Source organism: Ips typographus, linkage group LG7, assembly GCF_016097725.1.
Source record: "Ips typographus isolate SLU linkage group LG7, UJ_Ityp_2.0, whole genome shotgun sequence".
In the NCBI taxonomy this organism is placed as follows: domain Eukaryota; kingdom Metazoa; phylum Arthropoda; class Insecta; order Coleoptera; family Curculionidae; genus Ips; species Ips typographus.
Genome location: NC_138428.1, coordinates 8,242,400 through 8,264,661, shown reverse-complemented (window position 1 = coordinate 8,264,661; position 22,262 = coordinate 8,242,400). Strand labels below are relative to the sequence as shown.

Genomic DNA, 22,262 nt, shown 5'->3' with positions numbered 1-22,262 from the left:
AGCAGTAATGTTTCACTTTTTCCTACTTTCCTGATAGGGGTGAAAACTTTTACTTGGTCCCCTACTTCAAATTCAACATGGCGGTGTTTACAATCATAACGTAATTTATCTATGTCTTGACGCCGTTTTATATTTTCAACTGCCAAATTTCTGACTGCTAAACCAATGTCTCTAATTTGGTCGCTATTACTACTTTCTAAGGGTGGCAACAAGTTTGCTTCTGTTGGTAAAATAGGTTCACGACCGTATACCAGCATGAATGGTGAAAATTTAGCTATCTTGTTTTGCAGAATTGTACGCAAAAGTCACATGTGGAAGATATTCATCCCAATTTGATTGATCAGTATTAGTATACATAGATAACATATTGGCTAAAGTTTTATTAAATCTTTCTGTTAAGCCATTAGTTGCGGGATGATATGCAGTAGTAAACTGACTCGTTGTCCCCATCTTTTTTAGCAATTCCGTAACCAATTCGGATTGAAAAACTTTTCCTCTATCGCTTAACAATTCCTTAGGTGCACCGTGTTTTGTAATAATTCTCTCCAGTATAAATTTCGCTACAGGTCCGGCTTTGCCGCTCGGTAATGCGTCAGTCTCCGCCCACCTTGTGGCGTAATCTGTCGCTACCACTATCATGGTTTTGCCGCTGCTACTTCTGCGAAACGGACCTAACAAATCTATTCCCACTTTTTCAAATGGGGTGCCAACTGGGATAGGATGTAACAGACCGATAGGCTTTTGATTTTGTTGGCCTTTCCTGGCCTGACAATCCGGGCATCCTTTTACAAAACGTTCCACGTCCTTTTGCAACCCTTGCCAATAGTATCTTTGTTTTATTTTCGCTAGGGTCTTTGACAATCCCAAATGGCCACTCAGCGGTTCTGAGTGGTGGGAGTACAAAATTTCCCCTATTAACTGTTGCGGTATCACTAAAAGTTTAGTCCGGCCCACTCCCTGCGGGTTTATACGGTACAAAACTTCTGATTCAAGCCTAAAATTTTTCGCTTGCTTGCGTATACCAATTGTAGCTTCTTCAGGATGTTTTATAGCCTGAATTATTTCCAAAATGTTTTTATCTTTTGCTTGCAATTCTGCAATGTTACGCATATCCAATAAAAAGGTTGGTATTTCGTCAATTTCTTGTACTTTCGTATTTGCTGGCAAAACAGGATATCTGCTTGCGCAGTCTGCATCTCTGTGAGCAATTCCTGATTTATGATGTACTGTGTAGTCAAATTCTGATAACTTTAACGCCCAACGCGCTAAACGTCCAGTAGTCTCTTTCAAGGTTTTTAACCAACATAGCGCATGATGATCAGTCACTATTTTTATAGGTTTTCCATAAATAAAATGTCTAAAATACGATAGCGCCCATATAGCTGCTAACCCTTCAAGTTCTGTTATCGAATAATTCTTTTCAGCTTTACTGAGGCTTCTACTTGCATATGCTATTGGGTGTAACGCATTTTCATGATCTTCCTGCAATAATATTGCTCCGATTCCATCTTTACAGGCATCTACCCTCAATTCACATCCTTTATTTGGTTGAAAATGTGCCAAAACTGGTTCACTAATCAATCTTTGTTTTAGTGTTTCAAACGCTTTGTCATGTATGTCCTGCCAATCAAATTTATTTTGCTTCTTTGTTAGATCATGTAAAGGACGTGCAATTTTTGCAAAATTTTCTATAAACTTCCGGTAGTAGTTACAAAGTCCCAAAAAACTTTGTACACCCTTTACATTTTTTGGGTTTTAGTGTTAGGCCTGCACTTCGGAGTCTATTGAAAACTTTACGTAATTTTTCCAAATGTTCATCTATCGTTTTAGAAAAAATTATAATGTCGTCCATGTAAATTAAAACTTCCTTCCATTTTAAATCTCTAAACACTACATCTCCTAACTGTTGAAATGTTGCCGGAGCATTGCACAATCCAAAAGGCATTACATTAAATTCCCATAATCCGTGACCTGGCGCTGTAAAGGCAGTAAGTGGCTTACTCTCTTCTTTTACTTTGACCTGCCAATAACCTGAATACATGTCTAACGATGAGAAATATTTGGCGTTTCCTAAGTAAGTCAAAATATCCTCAATATTAGATCCTGACCATGAATTTTTCACTGTCACATTGTTTAACTTGCGGTAATCCACGCAAAATCGTGTCTCTCCAGACTTTTTCTTTACTAATACGACGGGACTTGCCCAGGGCGAGTTACTTTGTCTTATTATGTCGTATTGTTCCATTTCTCTTATCTGCTCATCTATTATCTCTCTTTCTTTTTGTGCCACTCTGTAAGGTTTCTGTTTTATAGGTTTAGCATTCCCTACATCAATTTCATGTTCAATGACATCGGTTTTTCCCATATATTTTGGTGTTTTTGAAAAAACGTCACTATATTCTGAAAGTAATGTCTGTAATTTGTTACACAATTCTGGGTTCGTTATATTGCTTAGATTATGGTCATTCATGGTAATCATCTCTTTATCATCTTCAGTTTCATCAATACAATGAACTGGAATTTTTGTTATATCCATTTCTATATTTTTCTCTAAATAACCGATTGTGGAATTTTTTAATATGAACACTTTTCCAAACCTCATATTATTAATTTTGATGTACCATTTGCCATTTTTCACAAAAATATTTGAACAAATCAATCCTCTTGGTCGTAGGTATTTATTGTTCTCGATAAAGCAGTACTTCTTGAACTCGTGCGGAGATAAGGCACAGTTCAGTCGTACCGTTATCTCGCGACCAACCTCGACTATGTAGTCGGTTTCAAGTGCAACCTTCAAACTTCGCGCGGTTGACTCAATCTCGACGTTCGCGAATACCTTATTAGTATCTTCCATTTGTTCTATTTTCCCTATGTTGTTGTTGACATTGTTGCCAAAATGTAAAATCAATGGGTCAAGTTCATGGTATAATGTCACAGTATTGGTATTATAGTCAATTAATGATTTTTTACTAGCCAAGAAGTTATGTCCTAAAATTAAGGCTTTTGATAAATTTTGCACCACTAGTGCCTCAATGGAAATAATTGTGCCATTCACTTTTATAATTACCTCAGAATTACCGAGAGGTTGAACTGGATAGCCTCCTGCGGTTATCAGTTGTATATTGTCTCGTAACCGTCTCATGTTACTTATATAATCTATGTCGACTACATTTTTACAAGCTCCTGTATCAAGTAAAACAGGGACGTTATCTTTATCGTTAACCGTGATATGTACTATTAATGTCTTACTGGTGCCCGTAGATGATAATTGGACAATTTCGTTCGGGCTTCTTAATTTTGAAACTGTCCTCTGTCGTTTGGGTTTCTTCGGCCTTGAGGTGCATTCCTTTGGAAAGGCCTGTTATTGAAATTACAAGACACGTGACCGGGCCTACGGCAATCAATGCAAATAACCCGGCCGTCGTGCGTTCTCGTACGAGGCAAATAATTATTGTTGTTATTATTTCTCCAGTTCTGATTAGAAAACTGATTTCTGTTCCCATTAAAAGTATCCTGGTTCCGGGGTTGTTGCGAATTGTTTCTTACAAATTGTCGCCCCCTATTGAATGAGTTGTTCCTCGGACTATTTTGATTTGGTCTAAAATTATTCACCCTTGGAACATAGGCATTTCGTGTCTGATTTTGAACCGTATTTGAAAAATTCCTATTAAAAAATGTCCGTGGCCTGGTGTCATTCCAGGTCCTTTGCCGGTTTGTTGGGTTATTACCACTGTTACTGTTCACTGCCGCAGATACTGACAATAAAGCTGTACTCTGTGTCATTTGGTTTACCAATGTCCTTTCTTTTATATCGCTTATTTTAATCACCAATTGCTTTAAATCGTCAAAATTTCTATTGCTAGAACTAAGCAAATAATACATCTCATAGTAAGACGGATGTAAACCATTTTCAAAATGATCCCTAAACGCGTCAAAAGTCATTTCTGGGTCAATCTCGTTTGCGATTGCCAATAGATCATAATAGTACTTTTTAATATCCTCGACGTCTTGCTGTTTGCGGGTGTTTAATCTAAATTTTAACTGTCGGAGTGGCTGTTCTCCTGAAAACTCTTTCAAAAAATCTGATTTAATATTTAGCCATGTTTTCATCTGATTCTCTGGCTCACTAATATAATTACTAAACCACGTATGGGCTGGACCTTCCAAAAAATTAGCCAAATAGGATATTTTATGATTTTCTGACCAGCTATTCACAATCGCTGCTTTTTCGTATTTATTTATAAAAATACTGGGAGTCAATAGAAGGGTTAAATGTAGATGGGCATGTAAACTTTGGGGTGGCCGGAGTTTTTGGCTCAGCCAAAGCTGCTTGTAAAGTCATGTTAGCCATTACTGGAGTATTGTTAGGACGTATGGCACGGTTTCTTTTTCGAATTACAGGGGGTGGGCAAGGATTATTACAACCTTGTAATAAATCCGTGGGGCGGGATGAGGTAGGCTCTGGCACTACCACTTCTAAGGGACTTTCTTGCCAGAACTCTTTTGATTCTCGCGGTTTAGGCGGAGTCCTACTCAATGAAGCTCTTGGCTTAAAAAACTGTTCTGGGGATCGTGATCTTGCTTTGGAATCTTTAGCTTTCTGAACTCGGGAAGTCGAAGCTTTGGTTGTTTGAATTCGCGGGGTTTCAATTTGAGCACTTACGACAGTTTTTTCGAAAGGGCTGTTCTCGTCCTCACTACTTGTTAAACTGTGAATAAAAGTTGTTCTGTCAACTTCTGGGGCACCTGCAGATATCGATGCCTGCACAGAAACAGAGGAACCGACAGTTGAGCTATGATGCGCGGGTTTAAACTCTCTCAACTCTTTTAAGACTTTTTCGGGGTTTTTTCCTTGGGCTAGTGCTTGTTGCAAAACAAATTTTTCTTTGTCTGATATACTTTGAGCTCTACTGCGAGTTCGTACTCGTGATTTGTCACTTGGTTCACTCATGTAAAGTTTAATACGAAATGTTTGGCATTATTTTTAATTATTCCGATTTTTCAAGTTTTCGGTCAAAATTTAAACGATTTTTTTTTTAAACAATTTGATTATTCCTAGCAATTTCTTTGCGAATTTGCTTGTTCATCAAACTAATAATTTTTTTGACGCTAAAATACACAAGCATTAATACCCCCATGCACAGAAAAATAATAATCAAAATTTCCTTTGCTGACCATGAATTATCTTTTCCTGAACTATTTGATACACCTCCACTGTTTCCCGCTTGGGAAATAATAATTTCCTCCTCTTTTGAAGATGTACCACCCATATTAAACCAAAATTTTCTCAAATGAACGCTTCAATAGCAAAGGTAACCCCCAAAAAATCACTGAATAAATCAACGTTACTATCCCTAGCCAAAAGATAATAATACCTAAAATTTCGGTATCATCCCCAAAAAATAAAAATAAAAAACTCAACTATTGTTTTTTATCCATCCCAAAACAGACCGGCGCCTCCACCAAATGTCACGTTTAATTTATGAGCCCTTCTGGGTTCACCAATTAAACTGACTCACGACGTTAAACGTCGCGCCGGGATCTCAGTTTTAGGGATAGAATCAAACACTGAGTTTTTCTCATATAACACTTAAATCTATTAAATATGGTATACACAAACGTGTCTGCACAATACGGTTATAAACACTAAAAGTTGACAATTCCACAATTGTACTTACATAGTCACAAGCTAAGGACTTAGCATTTCCTGGTGGCTGGCTTGGTCACTTCGCGTTTGAACAACTTTGGAGAACGGACTAATTAACTTGATCTTTTCCCGAGGAGAGTCGACATTTCGACTTCTCGGGTCAGCTGGTCGCACTACCGTTGATCGGTTCACACTTATCCTATACTGCTAAAATCGGCGTATTTTATACCCGATTGATCGGCTGACGCAGTTTGTTATTGTCGCTTGTTTTTCACATTTCTGCAAAGCAGGTGGTGGTGACTCATCACCGATACGGTGCACTCGGTGCATGACACATTCGGTGCATCGTGATGCGACCTTGCCTCGTGCGCTTAATATTTCGCAATCCTCGAATACTCTTATGTTTTTTAAGTTAATCAGTCCAACTTCCCAATTAACGGATTTTCCATTCGTGACAATATGTCCCCATTTACAGAGTAACTGGTAAAATAATATGCTACAACTTGTTTCCAGCGGCTTGTAATACCACCCAGCATAAATACTAATACATGAGTAGCCAGGCCAGAGTGATCAGGCAGTTACATTGCCAAAATATTTCTTAAGAGATGTGTCATAGGATGTACCTGGCGTGATTGCCATTTCATCCATAACCAACACACAGTCTTTCTCATGTGGTCCAAAGGATGCTACTTTTAGTTCTAAAAATAAAAATATTTCATGCAAGATTCCAGAATCAAATTTCAAATTTTCAAGTCTTCTCTGCCACCAAATGTCACGTTTAATTTATGAGCCCTTTCGGATTCATTAATTAAACTGACTCACGACGTTAAACGTCTTACCGGGATCTCAGTTTTAAGGATGGAATCAAACACTGAGTTTTCTATTAAACACTTAAATCTATTAAATACAGTATACACAAATGGGTCTGCACAATACGGTCATAAACACACTAACAATTAACAATTCAACAATGGTACTTACACAAATTCATACGCTAAGGACTTAGCATTTTCTGGCGGCTGGCTTGGTCACTTCCGTGTTGGAACAATTTTGAAGAATGGACTACTTAACTTGATCTTCTTGACCGAGGAGAGTCGACATCTCGACTTCCTGGTTCAGCTGGTCGCACTACTGTGGATTGGTTCACACTCTCAAAACCAAATTGATCCAAAGAACATAGAACAGGTTGCTCTGTGATGTAAAATAGGAACACAAAGTATACCAAAAACAGGCAACCAATCCACCCAAGCTCACACTTAAAATGGCTCCAGCAACGAACAAAAACTGCTGCCAATCCACAACACTCTCCAAGATGTTCCAAAAAACCATATATCCGTAGCATCTAGCACCAAAACAGGTGGTTGTTAAAATTATATCAGATGGATCACAGGCCTTAACATTAGGCAACAACCACACAGCGCCAACAGCGATCAAAACGCCGGCCACTATGTAAGCACCAGACAATACAGCTTGAAAGGCGAAGTACCCAAATACTAAGGCGATGACAATCGTCATCAGCCTAGATGTTACGAACCAAGACGATGTTACTTTCATGAATTCAGGCATGGCTTTCTGTACTGAATTCCACCATTCTCCTAATGTGGATGTAATGTTATTTCCAAAATTAATAGTATTCACGAACTTATTGAATACAGTGTAGTCAAGATCTCGACTGAATGATTCTTTAACCAATCTTGATGACAAGGTTTCTCCAACCAAATCAATCTTAGATGGTGTGGAAATTCCACACAACACAAAGAAAGAAACCACTTTTCCTTTAGAGGTTGCAGCTTCCGCAGATCCTGACACTGAACACGGAGACACGATGATCTTGAATACACACTCTTCATCTGCTATTTGTCTCACTGTTACTACGGTGTGTTTGTAGTACGATCTTATTCCTGGAGTGTATTTCTCTATCAGTCCAGACATGTTCTTGCAATAGGTATGTTCTTTAACCTTTATCGGGACTGTAGCAGTTAGTGTTAGCAGTGCACTCTTCAAATTGTAAGTCGCTGTTAGTGACTCCTCCCATTCCAAAGGATTTACTATTTCCACATCAGCAGGACATTCAACGAAACTATTAGAAAAGTAGTCTTGCCCGTTATTTTCATAATTTTTGACTACATAATGTCCTTCTTGCCAATCAAATTCCGGTCTTAAACATTCCCTATTGAAAGGGACAAACTTGTCCTTCTCATAAGCTCCTGGGCAATATTTTTCGGGGTAAGTTCCAAGCATAGAACACCGCTCCCCATCGGTGTGAGTAATTACCTGTGAGTAAAAAGTTGGTAACACAGGTTGGATCTCGATTCCTCTTATATCAAGATCAGTGATAACATTTAACTCAGTTGAGAGTAACTCAGCTTGATATTCCTTTGCTCCACGTTTATAGGTCATTAAGATCTTAATTTTCCTTGATGTTTCTATTAAGGAGTAAAGTCCAAAATAATCAACGCTCTTTTTGCCGGTGCTTATGCAGGTGTCAACATGAGTCTCAGTAGCTCCACTACTGAAACAAGTATCCCCGGACCATGTCTTCTGCGACTCACACTTCTCAAAGAAGAAGTCACCATCCTTTTCACACTCCTTCTTACATGAAACTCGGGGCTGTGTGCATGCCAAAGAAGATGTCATTGGGCAATTCCAGTCGAACTGGACACAATCGACCCGCTTTCTCAATGGTATAACTCCCACTCTATCATATTGCCTTTCGACGACTATCTTATTAAAAGTGATCAAGGTGTGACCACCCAGTGATGTACAATACCCAGGTCTGACCAAGAAATTACCTCTGTAGATCTCATGAGTTCCATTTGTGGTAACGTGTGACATCACATCAACAAAGCCCTGCATAGAACAAGTATCGGCCATGATAGGTACATAGATAGCCATCAAGACGGTGATTATCAACCCCAAAAATCCATGACCCATTCTATCTACTATGATAAAGATAAGTAAACAGATAAACCAATCAATCACTCTAGCTGCATTGATGTTAGGCAAATTTGGCAGTCTAAATTGCGGAGTCGGCAAAGACAATCCTTTTTTACAAACAAACACCCCAATGGTCTCGGATCTCTCGTTTGGTGAGGCTAAACCCCAATTACATGGAGTGTTTCCGCTGAAATCATAAATTGTTGTCAATTTATAAGCCTTAGTTCTTACAACCATTTGATGTTTATATACGAGAACCTGCGGGTGTACAACTGAGTGTTTCTCTTCCAGATATTGAACATTCCCGGCAAAACTATAAAGCAAAGGGCATATGCACCTAACAAAGTCAGGCTGTTGCTCAATCATTACAAGTCTCCTCATCGGCGTCAAGCAAGCGATGGTGCAACGTTCCGTTCTTTCACTCATAGATGTTGTGATGGTACCGTCTTCAGATTCGTACATTAACGCCCTTCCAACAGCACACTGATCGGCCGGTGATCTTCCCAAGTAAAGTTCGTCAGTATTCCGCTCTATTAGAATGCCAAAACATGGCTGGTTCACTCCTGATCGAAAGCCGACGAGCGTTCAAGAGAGCATAGTGTAGACCTCCATCAATAACAGCAGAACAGGTGATCAAAGAGACCACCTGGTTCTGAAATAAGACAGGAGTCCCACTATGCAAATATCCGTCATAAAGAAAAGATGGCACCATCTCTCCATTGATGAAAATCGACTTGTCAGATAAGGCAAATTTCTTGTCATTGACGGCAATTTCATCAGGTAAGTTCTTCAACTCACCCACTCCCATAACGTCGTCTATGCCAAATACATCACTGAACCCGTGACGGACACCAGCCACCAGTTTCCCTTCGCTCCAACCAACTACCGTCTTCTTCTCTCGATCGTAACTAAAAACTGTTCTCTCTCCATTTAAGTAATGTTCTTGACGAGGAAACAGATGCCTTTCGTTGTCAACGATGGGACCAAGGTTTTCTTTTAAGGCATCAGAGAACGGTCTTCTGATGATTTCCTCACCACGCCTCACAACAGTGACATGATTTGTCTCCAGTTTCGTCTGCTCTTTCTCGATGACGAATTTGCCTCTTCTGGAATCTCTTCCTATTGCTCTTCTGGATCCGCTATACACATCAATCTCGATGTCACCAGCATGCAATTCAATCAAATTAGCAACAAGATTCCAAGACAATTTGTCTAATCCTGATCCTATCTTGGGCATGGAAATCTTCTTTATGCCAAGTTTATTTGCTTTCTCTGCCATAGACTTCAAGGCAGCCGCCATTGTTCCTAGAGTCGGCTTCTGATAGTATTTTTCTTTTGTGACAAGGTTGAATATCATTCTGTTGCCATAAGCGACGGCAACCGCCTCGCCAACCTGCGGTGACTTCGCGAGGATTTGTGGTCTTTGTTTAAACCGTCTACCAAACTCAAGAGCAATTCCAGCCGACATTTTGGCGTCCGCTGAAATGCAGTGAGCCAAATGCCCCTGACTAACGAACAAGTCGTCGTCGACGTAGTTTATGGTCTTCCGAGGACTACTCTTCTTAACTTGAACGACCATTATTTTCTGTTTGCGCTCTGCTTCAAGCGCTCTTAATTCCTCGAGACAAACCTGCTTGTCTCTCTCAATTCTGGGCCTGCACAGTTCGTCTGAGATCGTGGAACTGTTGATTGTGACGGGAGTAGGCTCTTCCACTCGGACGGCCTTTGATTTTTTATCCCTGTACACCATCTCTTCGCTGATGAACGAAACACCAAGTTCACTTTGAGAAACCTCCTTGATGATGGCTTCTCCATGTTCGATGACTCTTCTTTTCTCTGCCAGGCGGTGTTTCTGGTTCTTTTTGCCTTTCGGCTTCTCTACAACCAAAGGGGCAGCTGACTCCAACCCCTTCTCCCAGTCTCTTACGTGAGATGTCCAGTCCGGCCCTTCATCAGGGACGAAGTCGACAGCAAACCCAGGATTCCTGAGGTTTTCAATTTTCTCTCGCAATTTCTTGGCGAGATCGACGTTTCTTTGGACGGCCTCCGACACCGTGCGCTTGATGTAAGCGGCTCTTTTCTGCCGCTTCTCACCTCGCACTTTGCGAACAAAAGCGCGCTTGTTAAAACGCGCGACAAATCTCAGGGGTTCGCTGTCCCCCTCCTCGTCACAAACCAACATGGCGTACCTGTTGGGAATCATGTTTTCCTGCAAGTTTCCATGCAGGTAAGAGGCAGCGCGCTCATTGCAGCGCCGCTTCTGGCCACCGGTCAGGCCCTGTCTCACGAGGGTGGGATGGTCTTCATCAACCTGCAAAACGCAGGTGTATCCTTTCAACGCCAACCAAATGTTGACGTCTGCGACAAAGCGAGTCGCTCTCTTGGCCTGTTGTTGGGCCTTCTTCTCAAACATTGCGGTGTTAGCCGCAATCAAGATCTTTTTAACCGCTTCGACGCGGTCGTTGAATTCGGCCCAAAGGTAGGCCGACAAGTCCCGATGGACACACTTGGTTCTCTTCGGGCAAGAACAAAACTCCTGGATCTCCCAGGCCTGTTGTCTAAAACCCACACATGATGACAGGCGGGTTTGTAGCACGCGAGCTACTTGGGGACGCAGTTGCTTGCCCCACTTGAGACGAGAGATCTCGTCCCTCAACTCAGCAATAGTGGCATTTTGCCACCACTTCTCACTCACTGGGGAGTGGTCCTCCTTGATCAATTTTTTGATCTCCTTGATTGAGTTGGAGATCTCAGAGATTTTAGAAAGGCAAGCCTTTCTCTCCTCATCTTTGAGCTCAAAGAGCTCAGCGTTAGCGGTGTGAAGTTGGCGTACCAACCCACGAAGTTGCATTCGTGCAACGGACATAGTCATGATTAAAAAGAAATAAATGAAATTAAAAGATAATAAAAATTGTTATTCTAAATTAAAACTACCTTAAAACAAGCTTAAAATCTAGTAGTGCGACCAGCTGAACCAGGAAGTCGAGATGTCGACTCTCCTCGGTCAAGAAGATCAAGATAAATACTAATACATGAGTAGCCAGGCCAGAGTGATCAGGCAGTTACATTGCCAAAATATTTCTTAAGAGATGTGTCATAGGATGTACCTGGCGTGATTGCCATTTCATCCATAACCAACACACAGTCTTTCTCATGTGGTCCAAAGGATGCTACTTTTAGTTCTAAAAATAAAAATATTTCATGCAAGATTCCAGAATCAAATTTCAAATTTTCAAGTCTTCTCTGCCACCAAATGTCACGTTTAATTTATGAGCCCTTTCGGATTCATTAATTAAACTGACTCACGACGTTAAACGTCTTACCGGGATCTCAGTTTTAAGGATGGAATCAAACACTGAGTTTTCTATTAAACACTTAAATCTATTAAATACAGTATACACAAATGGGTCTGCACAATACGGTCATAAACACACTAACAATTAACAATTCAACAATGGTACTTACACAAATTCATACGCTAAGGACTTAGCATTTTCTGGCGGCTGGCTTGGTCACTTCCGTGTTGGAACAATTTTGAAGAATGGACTACTTAACTTGATCTTCTTGACCGAGGAGAGTCGACATCTCGACTTCCTGGTTCAGCTGGTCGCCCTACTGTGGATTGGTTCACACTCTCAAAACCAAATTGATCCAAAGAACATAGAACAGGTTGCTCTGTGATGTAAAATAGGAACACAAAGTATACCAAAAACAGGCAACCAATCCACCCAAGCTCACACTTAAAATGGCTCCAGCAACGAACAAAAACTGCTGCCAATCCACAACACTCTCCAAGATGTTCCAAAAAACCATATATCCGTAGCATCTAGCACCAAAACAGGTGGTTGTTAAAATTATATCAGATGGATCACAGGCCTTAACATTAGGCAACAACCACACAGCGCCAACAGCGATCAAAACGCCGGCCACTATGTAAGCACCAGACAATACAGCTTGAAAGGCGAAGTACCCAAATACTAAGGCGATGACAATCGTCATCAGCCTAGATGTTACGAACCAAGACGATGTTACTTTCATGAATTCAGGCATGGCTTTCTGTACTGAATTCCACCATTCTCCTAATGTGGATGTAATGTTATTTCCAAAATTAATAGTATTCACGAACTTATTGAATACAGTGTAGTCAAGATCTCGACTGAATGATTCTTTAACCAATCTTGATGACAAGGTTTCTCCAACCAAATCAATCTTAGATGGTGTGGAAATTCCACACAACACAAAGAAAGAAACCACTTTTCCTTTAGAGATTGCAGCTTCCGCAGATCCTGACACTGAACACGGAGACACGATGATCTTGAATACACACTCTTCATCTGCTATTTGTCTCACTGTTACTACGGTGTGTTTGTAGTACGATCTTATTCCTGGAGTGTATTTCTCTATCAGTCCAGACATGTTCTTGCAATAGGTATGTTCTTTAACCTTTATCGGGACTGTAGCAGTTAGTGTTAGCAGTGCACTCTTCAAATTGTAAGTCGCTGTTAGTGACTCCTCCCATTCCAAAGGATTTACTATTTCCACATCAGCAGGACATTCAACGAAACTATTAGAAAAGTAGTCTTGCCCGTTATTTTCATAATTTTTGACTACATAATGTCCTTCTTGCCAATCAAATTCCGGTCTTAAACATTCCCTATTGAAAGGGACAAACTTGTCCTTCTCATAAGCTCCTGGGCAACATTTTTCGGGGTAAGTTCCAAGCATAGAACACCGCTCCCCATCGGTGTGAGTAATTACCTGTGAGTAAAAAGTTGGTAACACAGGTTGGATCTCGATTCCTCTTATATCAAGATCAGTGATAACATTTAACTCAGTTGAGAGTAACTCAGCTTGATATTCCTTTGCTCCACGTTTATAGGTCATTAAGATCTTAATTTTCCTTGATGTTTCTATTAAGGAGTAAAGTCCAAAATAATCAACGCTCTTTTTGCCGGTGCTTATGCAGGTGTCAACATGAGTCTCAGTAGCTCCACTACTGAAACAAGTATCCCCGGACCATGTCTTCTGCGACTCACACTTCTCAAAGAAGAAGTCACCATCCTTTTCACACTCCTTCTTACATGAAACTCGGGGCTGTGTGCATGCCAAAGAAGATGTCATTGGGCAATTCCAGTCGAACTGGACACAATCGACCCGCTTTCTCAATGGTATAACTCCCACTCTATCATATTGCCTTTCGACGACTATCTTATTAAAAGTGATCAAGGTGTGACCACCCAGTGATGTACAATACCCAGGTCTGACCAAGAAATTACCTCTGTAGATCTCATGAGTTCCATTTGTGGTAACGTGTGACATCACATCAACAAAGCCCTGCATAGAACAAGTATCGGCCATGATAGGTACATAGATAGCCATCAAGACGGTGATTATCAACCCCAAAAATCCATGACCCATTCTATCTACTATGATAAAGATAAGTAAACAGATAAACCAATCAATCACTCTAGCTGCATTGATGTTAGGCAAATTTGGCAGTCTAAATTGCGGAGTCGGCAAAGACAATCCTTTTTTACAAACAAACACCCCAATGGTCTCGGATCTCTCGTTTGGTGAGGCTAAACCCCAATTACATGGAGTGTTTCCGCTGAAATCATAAATTGTTGTCAATTTATAAGCCTTAGTTCTTACAACCATTTGATGTTTATATACGAGAACCTGCGGGTGTACAACTGAGTGTTTCTCTTCCAGATATTGAACATTCCCGGCAAAACTATAAAGCAAAGGGCATATGCACCTAACAAAGTCAGGCTGTTGCTCAATCATTACAAGTCTCCTCATCGGCGTCAAGCAAGCGATGGTGCAACGTTCCGTTCTTTCACTCATAGATGTTGTGATGGTACCGTCTTCAGATTCGTACATTAACGCCCTTCCAACAGCACACTGATCGGCCGGTGATCTTCCCAAGTAAAGTTCGTCAGTATTCCGCTCTATTAGAATGCCAAAACATGGCTGGTTCACTCCTGATCGAAAGCCGACGAGCGTTCAAGAGAGCATAGTGTAGACCTCCATCAATAACAGCAGAACAGGTGATCAAAGAGACCACCTGGTTCTGAAATAAGACAGGAGTCCCACTATGCAAATATCCGTCATAAAGAAAAGATGGCACCATCTCTCCATTGATGAAAATCGACTTGTCAGATAAGGCAAATTTCTTGTCATTGACGGCAATTTCATCAGGTAAGTTCTTCAACTCACCCACTCCCATAACGTCGTCTATGCCAAATACATCACTGAACCCGTGACGGACACCAGCCACCAGTTTCCCTTCGCTCCAACCAACTACCGTCTTCTTCTCTCGATCGTAACTAAAAACTGTTCTCTCTCCATTTAAGTAATGTTCTTGACGAGGAAACAGATGCCTTTCGTTGTCAACGATGGGACCAAGGTTTTCTTTTAAGGCATCAGAGAACGGTCTTCTGATGATTTCCTCACCACGCCTCACAACAGTGACATGATTTGTCTCCAGTTTCGTCTGCTCTTTCTCGATGACGAATTTGCCTCTTCTGGAATCTCTTCCTATTGCTCTTCTGGATCCGCTATACACATCAATCTCGATGTCACCAGCATGCAATTCAATCAAATTAGCAACAAGATTCCAAGACAATTTGTCTAATCCTGATCCTATCTTGGGCATGGAAATCTTCTTTATGCCAAGTTTCTTTGCTTTCTCTGCCATAGACTTCAAGGCAGCCGCCATTGTTCCTAGAGTCGGCTTCTGATAGTATTTTTCTTTTGTGACAAGGTTGAATATCATTCTGTTGCCATAAGCGACGGCAACCGCCTCGCCAACCTGCGGTGACTTCGCGAGGATTTGTGGTCTTTGTTTAAACCGTCTACCAAACTCAAGAGCAATTCCAGCCGACATTTTGGCGTCCGCTGAAATGCAGTGAGCCAAATGCCCCTGACTAACGAACAAGTCGTCGTCGACGTAGTTTATGGTCTTCCGAGGACTACTCTTCTTAACTTGAACGACCATTATTTTCTGTTTGCGCTCTGCTTCAAGCGCTCTTAATTCCTCGAGACAAACCTGCTTGTCTCTCTCAATTCTGGGCCTGCACAGTTCGTCTGAGATCGTGGAACTGTTGATTGTGACGGGAGTAGGCTCTTCCACTCGGACGGCCTTTGATTTTTTATCCCTGTACACCATCTCTTCGCTGATGAACGAAACACCAAGTTCACTTTGAGAAACCTCCTTGATGATGGCTTCTCCATGTTCGATGACTCTTCTTTTCTCTGCCAGGCGGTGTTTCTGGTTCTTTTTGCCTTTCGGCTTCTCTACAACCAAAGGGGCAGCTGACTCCAACCCCTTCTCCCAGTCTCTTACGTGAGATGTCCAGTCCGGCCCTTCATCAGGGACGAAGTCGACAGCAAACCCAGGATTCCTGAGGTTTTCAATTTTCTCTCGCAATTTCTTGGCGAGATCGACGTTTCTTTGGACGGCCTCCGACACCGTGCGCTTGATGTAAGCGGCTCTTTTCTGCCGCTTCTCACCTCGCACTTTGCGAACAAAAGCGCGCTTGTTAAAACGCGCGACAAATCTCAGGGGTTCGCTGTCCCCCTCCTCGTCACAAACCAACATGGCGTACCTGTTGGGAATCATGTTTTCCTGCAAGTTTCCATGCAGGTAAGAGGCAGCGCGCTCATTGCAGCGCCGCTTCTGGCCACCGGTCAGGCCCTGTCTCACGAGGGTGGGATGGTCTTCATCAACCTGCAAAACGCAGGTGTATCCTTTCAACGCCAACCAAATGTTGACGTCTGCGACAAAGCGAGTCGCTCTCTTGGCCTGTTGTTGGGCCTTCTTCTCAAACATTGCGGTGTTAGCCGCAATCAAGATCTTTTTAACCGCTTCGACGCGGTCGTTGAATTCGGCCCAAAGGTAGGCCGACAAGTCCCGATGGACACACTTGGTTCTCTTCGGGCAAGAACAAAACTCCTGGATCTCCCAGGCCTGTTGTCTAAAACCCACACATGATGACAGGCGGGTTTGTAGCACGCGAGCTACTTGGGGACGCAGTTGCTTGCCCCACTTGAGACGAGAGATCTCGTCCCTCAACTCAGCAATAGTGGCATTTTGCCACCACTTCTCACTCACTGGGGAGTGGTCCTCCTTGATCAATTTTTTGATCTCCTTGATTGAGTTGGAGATCTCAGAGATTTTAGAAAGGCAAGCCTTTCTCTCCTCATCTTTGAGCTCAAAGAGCTCAGCGTTAGCGGTGTGAAGTTGGCGTACCAACCCACGAAGTTGCATTCGTGCAACGGACATAGTCATGATTAAAAAGAAATAAATGAAATTAAAAGATAATAAAAATTGTTATTCTAAATTAAAACTACCTTAAAACAAGCTTAAAATCTAGTAGTGCGACCAGCTGAACCAGGAAGTCGAGATGTCGACTCTCCTCGGTCAAGAAGATCAAGATAAATACTAATACATGAGTAGCCAGGCCAGAGTGATCAGGCAGTTACATTGCCAAAATATTTCTTAAGAGATGTGTCATAGGATGTACCTGGCGTGATTGCCATTTCATCCATAACCAACACACAGTCTTTCTCATGTGGTCCAAAGGATGCTACTTTTAGTTCTAAAAATAAAAATATTTCATGCAAGATTCCAGAATCAAATTTCAAATTTTCAAGTCTTCTCTGCCACCAAATGTCACGTTTAATTTATGAGCCCTTTCGGATTCATTAATTAAACTGACTCACGACGTTAAACGTCTTACCGGGATCTCAGTTTTAAGGATGGAATCAAACACTGAGTTTTCTATTAAACACTTAAATCTATTAAATACAGTATACACAAATGGGTCTGCACAATACGGTCATAAACACACTAACAATTAACAATTCAACAATGGTACTTACACAAATTCATACGCTAAGGACTTAGCATTTTCTGGCGGCTGGCTTGGTCACTTCCGTGTTGGAACAATTTTGAAGAATGGACTACTTAACTTGATCTTCTTGACCGAGGAGAGTCGACATCTCGACTTCCTGGTTCAGCTGGTCGCCCTACTGTGGATTGGTTCACACTCTCAAAACCAAATTGATCCAAAGAACATAGAACAGGTTGCTCTGTGATGTAAAATAGGAACACAAAGTATACCAAAAACAGGCAACCAATCCACCCAAGCTCACACTTAAAATGGCTCCAGCAACGAACAAAAACTGCTGCCAATCCACAACACTCTCCAAGATGTTCCAAAAAACCATATATCCGTAGCATCTAGCACCAAAACAGGTGGTTGTTAAAATTATATCAGATGGATCACAGGCCTTAACATTAGGCAACAACCACACAGCGCCAACAGCGCTTTTTAAATCCAATGGCTGGAGCTTGTGACTACAGTGTGGAGGAAACGTTACCATCACTATCTCATTGTCCTTGCATATATTTAAAGCCTCTACAGAAATATGGCTTTCATGATTGTCAAGCACCACCAAAACAGGTGATTCCTTCGATGATTTAACAAATTTGATAAAATGTTTGAGGTACAAAACGAAATTTTGAGCAGTCATCCAGCCAGATGGGTAGGCTGCCCCATCAGATCCCACTGGAGCGCGGCTTAGCATGTACTGCTTGAAGTTTACACGAGGAAAGACGTAGAAAGGAGGTATATAATTTCCAAGTGCATTTATTGTACAGCACAATGTGACCAAAGTGTCCCTCTCGGCAGAAGTCATTGAAGTCATTGTCAAGTCATTGTCAAGTCCAACTTGCTTGCATTCTTTCGTCGCTAATACTTTCTGCGTGGATTGAACGGTGGTTAAGCCAGTTTCGTCAACGTTATAAATAGCCTCTGGTCCAAATTTGTATCGGTCCAACACATTTTTGTAGTTACCAAAAAATTCACCTACATTTTTACGATTAAAACTGGTAGCACGTGATAAGCTGGTAGCCTCAGGAGTACGTAACGACAAATTCTTGTTTCTCTCCATAAAACCCCTCATCCAGTCTTTCGAAGCATATTTATGTAAGCTCCAATTTTCAGGAACACGTTTGCCTAAGGCAACTGCATAATCAAATGCAAGTTTTCTTGTAGAAAGTTTTCCCAACCCATAGTGTAACTGTGAACATCTGATTAAGTAATCTCCAAGAAGTTTTTCTTCACTATTAGTGAAGATCTGACGAGTAATATATTTATTGGCTGGATTCTTTCGAGGTTGTTCTAATTTTAAGTAACGTTGAAGAGACGACCGTGCAATTCCATATTTCTTTGCTCTGGGTAAGATTTTTGCTCCTGCTTTTACTTCTTCTACGGCTGTATTTATAATGTGGTATGGAACTGCTACGCGATCCGTCTTTTTCTTATATCGAAAAGGCATGATATCCTGGAAATAAACAAAATGTGAGGGACCTATGGACATGTTTATCGCTCCCTGTGGGGATCTATGGTCATGCCCAACAGTCCCGCTATATTTTTGCTCAAACATCCCACCTGTGATCAATATAACATGATTGAAAAATGCTACTTTAAGCGAATATTTGGTATTATTTATTTATATATTACGTGATGCCTATAACATAAGAGAACTTGAATAAATAGAAAAACATTAAACTTACGTTAACATTTAACCAATACAAAGAAAAAATCAGTGGACACAAGTTTAACGACCACGTGCAGAAACGGAAAAATACAAGATATGCCTATTTTTTAGTACGAGGACTAGTGGCGCCATCAAAGCATCGTGCCATTTTTCAGTATGTGCTCAAACCTCCCACCTGCCCAAGGATAATTAAGATTTTTCCAAATCACTCTTCAATCTTTATCAATAGCTTCTGCTACAAGCACTAATATTTTAGATTGAAGAGTGATTTGTTTTTTTTTTTGCCTTTGACTTGTTTTAGTGAATGGCCCAGACAGCTGAAAGTGCCAAATGTGTCAGATATGTCAAAATGCCAAATATGTCCGATGGTTTGTATTCATCTTTTTGAGTATTTCCAATTAATTCGTTGATGTTCTGACCAACTTTATTGCATGTTGTTAAAAGAGTACTTAGGTCTTGCCCTGCGTTTTTCTTTTTAATGTTTTATTTTATTTTTTTCTTTCTGTATTGTGCTAAACTCAATAGTTTTTTTACAGTTTCTGTAGTGGCCTCAGATGATTGAAGCATTGTAACATTGTAACCTGGCTAAGTTCTTCATGAGCAGTCTCAACATTTTCATAAATGGATTCAGAGGTCATCAAAAGTTCATTCATTGATTACCAAACCTTGTGTTGCTTCTCACTTCTAGGATTGCTGGTATCATTGACACCTTCATCTTCTACTTTGGGTTTTGCACTTATGTTGTTTTTTTATTCTTAAGTCATTGGACTTATCGGATGAAGAACTCTTCCAGAGTTCATCGTATGCACCGGGTCAACCGCCAAAAGTTTGGATTTACTACCGTCAACATCAACAGAACATTACAACAAGGAATATGTATTTTCAAAGTGGTGTAATGAAAACCAGGTGAAGAGCTTGAAGGATGAACTGCTCCTAGTGTTGAAAAGTACTACGAAGTTAGAAAAAAATGTATTTATCCAGCTCTTACAAGCTTAATATTTTTTTTAAATAAATAATTTTTGATTTTTTTTTGAGATAGGTATAATTTTTAACCTCTCGTAGAAAAAATTTTGTTTCTAACACTTGTGGAAAGCATCATTTCCACACTCGACTGCTTCGTCGACGAAACTGCTTTCCACAATCAAGTGCAATCGCGTGCGTAAAAGTATCGCTTTCCGCACTTGTTAGAAAAATAACTATTTGTTTTCAACAAAAAATAATAAAATATACGGTATATCCTAATATAAATTTAAAGGTTACATACATGTGAAACAATTACAATAATTGATCAGTAAGTTTACAATTACAATAAATGATCAGTAAGTTTACGTATTCTATGGTACACGGTTAAATATGTCCAAAGACACTGATTGCAGTCATTTCTTAATAATGAGTTAGTACTTATTTTAACAAGACAATCTATTAAAATCTTTTGTCTCCAGTAAATATACATAATCACAATTATGCACTTTATTTTAATCAACCGTAAATCTATTTGCTCCTAGCAATAGCAAAAAAAAAACCGCAACCCTAAGAAAACTTTAATAGAGGCTTAGTCTTAAGATCCAAAACTTCGCATCTCACATCACTTAACACTATTATGTTTAATGTCCTATAAATGTTTGTGGTGTGGGTCAATTATTCAATCGATAATTCGGCTAGCCTGGAACTCATCAGCAATGTACAGGTAATATGCTCATCATAGTCTGCTTTGGCTTCCTTCTCATATAGTCCTCAGTGTTACATGAAATATAAGAACAAAGTTTAATATGTGCTACTTAAGGCTTAATATACAATATCATATTTTATAACAAAATTATTCTTAGCATCGTATATAGTTTTTTTTTTGTATTAGTATGTAGATTATCATAAAACGATGAGTTTAATGTGCTAGTACACATATATAAAAAAGCTATTCTTTAACTTTATATACAGTGCGTTTTTTTTTACGCGCAACATAGGATTTTACGTGTTAAATTTTTAAGCCCATGTTAGACCATGTTATTTTGGAACTGCAGGTCTAAAACTTGACGGGTGTGTCTTTAGTACCCTGAAGCTTAAGTAAGTTTACCAATTTGGTCTAAAAAGTGATTAAAAACTGGCAAAAAATAATTATTTTTCGAAAAGATCTTATCGTTTTGTACTCCCTGTATGCATTGTTCTTTTTTGTTTTTGATATCGGCAGGGCAGGTAGCAGGTATAGAGTGACATATTTTGACTGCATCATGGCCCGACATCTTTTGAACGTCAAAAGGGCATTTTATGATAGTTTGGAATACTGTTTGGCTTCAAACTGAGGTCACTTTGAACAATTCACTTATAAAAATACCTCTTTTGTTCTTAACTTTCTTGATATAAAGTTAATGATCACCCTGTTTTACTTTCTACGCCAAATTTTACCTGCTACCCGCCGTGCCAGTATCAAAAACAACAAGCACCTATCATACATACAGGGAGTATGGAAAGATAAAATCTTTTCGAAAAAAGATGATTTTTTGCCAGTTTATAATCACTTTTTAAGCCCAATTGGTAAACTTGCTTAACCTCCAGGGTACGAAACAGCCACCCGTCAAGTTTTATACTTGTAGTTCTAAAATAACATGGTCTGACATGTGCTTAAAAATTTAACACGTAAAATCCTATGTTGCGCGTTAAAAAAAACGCACTGTATATTGGTATTGTGTTGCGGTATATTATATCTAATAATATTGTCACGTTTAAATTATATTGATTGATTTTTTAAAATAGGAACTGTTTCAAATCCCTTATTGACAATTTTATTGTATAAATTGTGCCCATTTTGCAAAAATGGTGTGCCTACACACAGATTTCTTGGATATAAATAACTCTCGTTTAATAAAATTGAATTTCGTTAAATCAAGCATATTTGGTTTTACAATATATTTTCGCGCAACTTTTGCTGTTTTTTCGACGTCAGAAATTTCTACACCCATTAGATACTCTTTCTGAACTTGGTTTAGAAATAGTTTAGATGTAACATCAAAATCAGGTCGATTGAGATTAACTGTTACTTTATCGTTGTTGTTCGTTGAAAAACTCAAAATATTTTTATTGTAATCAATCATTGGCGTTAAAATTCGAGAAAAAA

The 22,262-nt window shown here is 40.0% G+C and overlaps 2 protein-coding genes across 3 annotated transcripts in view; both read right to left on the bottom strand.

Moving 5' to 3' along the window:
- Positions 1 to 6,005, bottom strand: part of LOC145732027 (uncharacterized) — a 143,048-nt gene extending 137,043 nt beyond the window's left edge. For both annotated transcript variants that reach the window (XM_081984052.1, XM_081984053.1), the window contains exon 1: positions 5,679 to 6,005. The gene's annotated coding sequence lies outside the window, so the exon portion shown is untranslated. The remainder of the gene's footprint in view (positions 1 to 5,678) is intronic.
- An 11,627-nt stretch (positions 6,006 to 17,632) lies between these two features.
- On the bottom strand, positions 17,633 to 18,556 carry LOC145731962 (uncharacterized). The gene has a single exon (XM_081983957.1). The coding sequence runs from the start codon at positions 18,554 to 18,556 to the stop codon at positions 17,633 to 17,635; it is 924 nt and encodes a 307-aa protein (XP_081840083.1).
- Between the last annotated feature and the right edge of the window lie 3,706 nt (positions 18,557 to 22,262).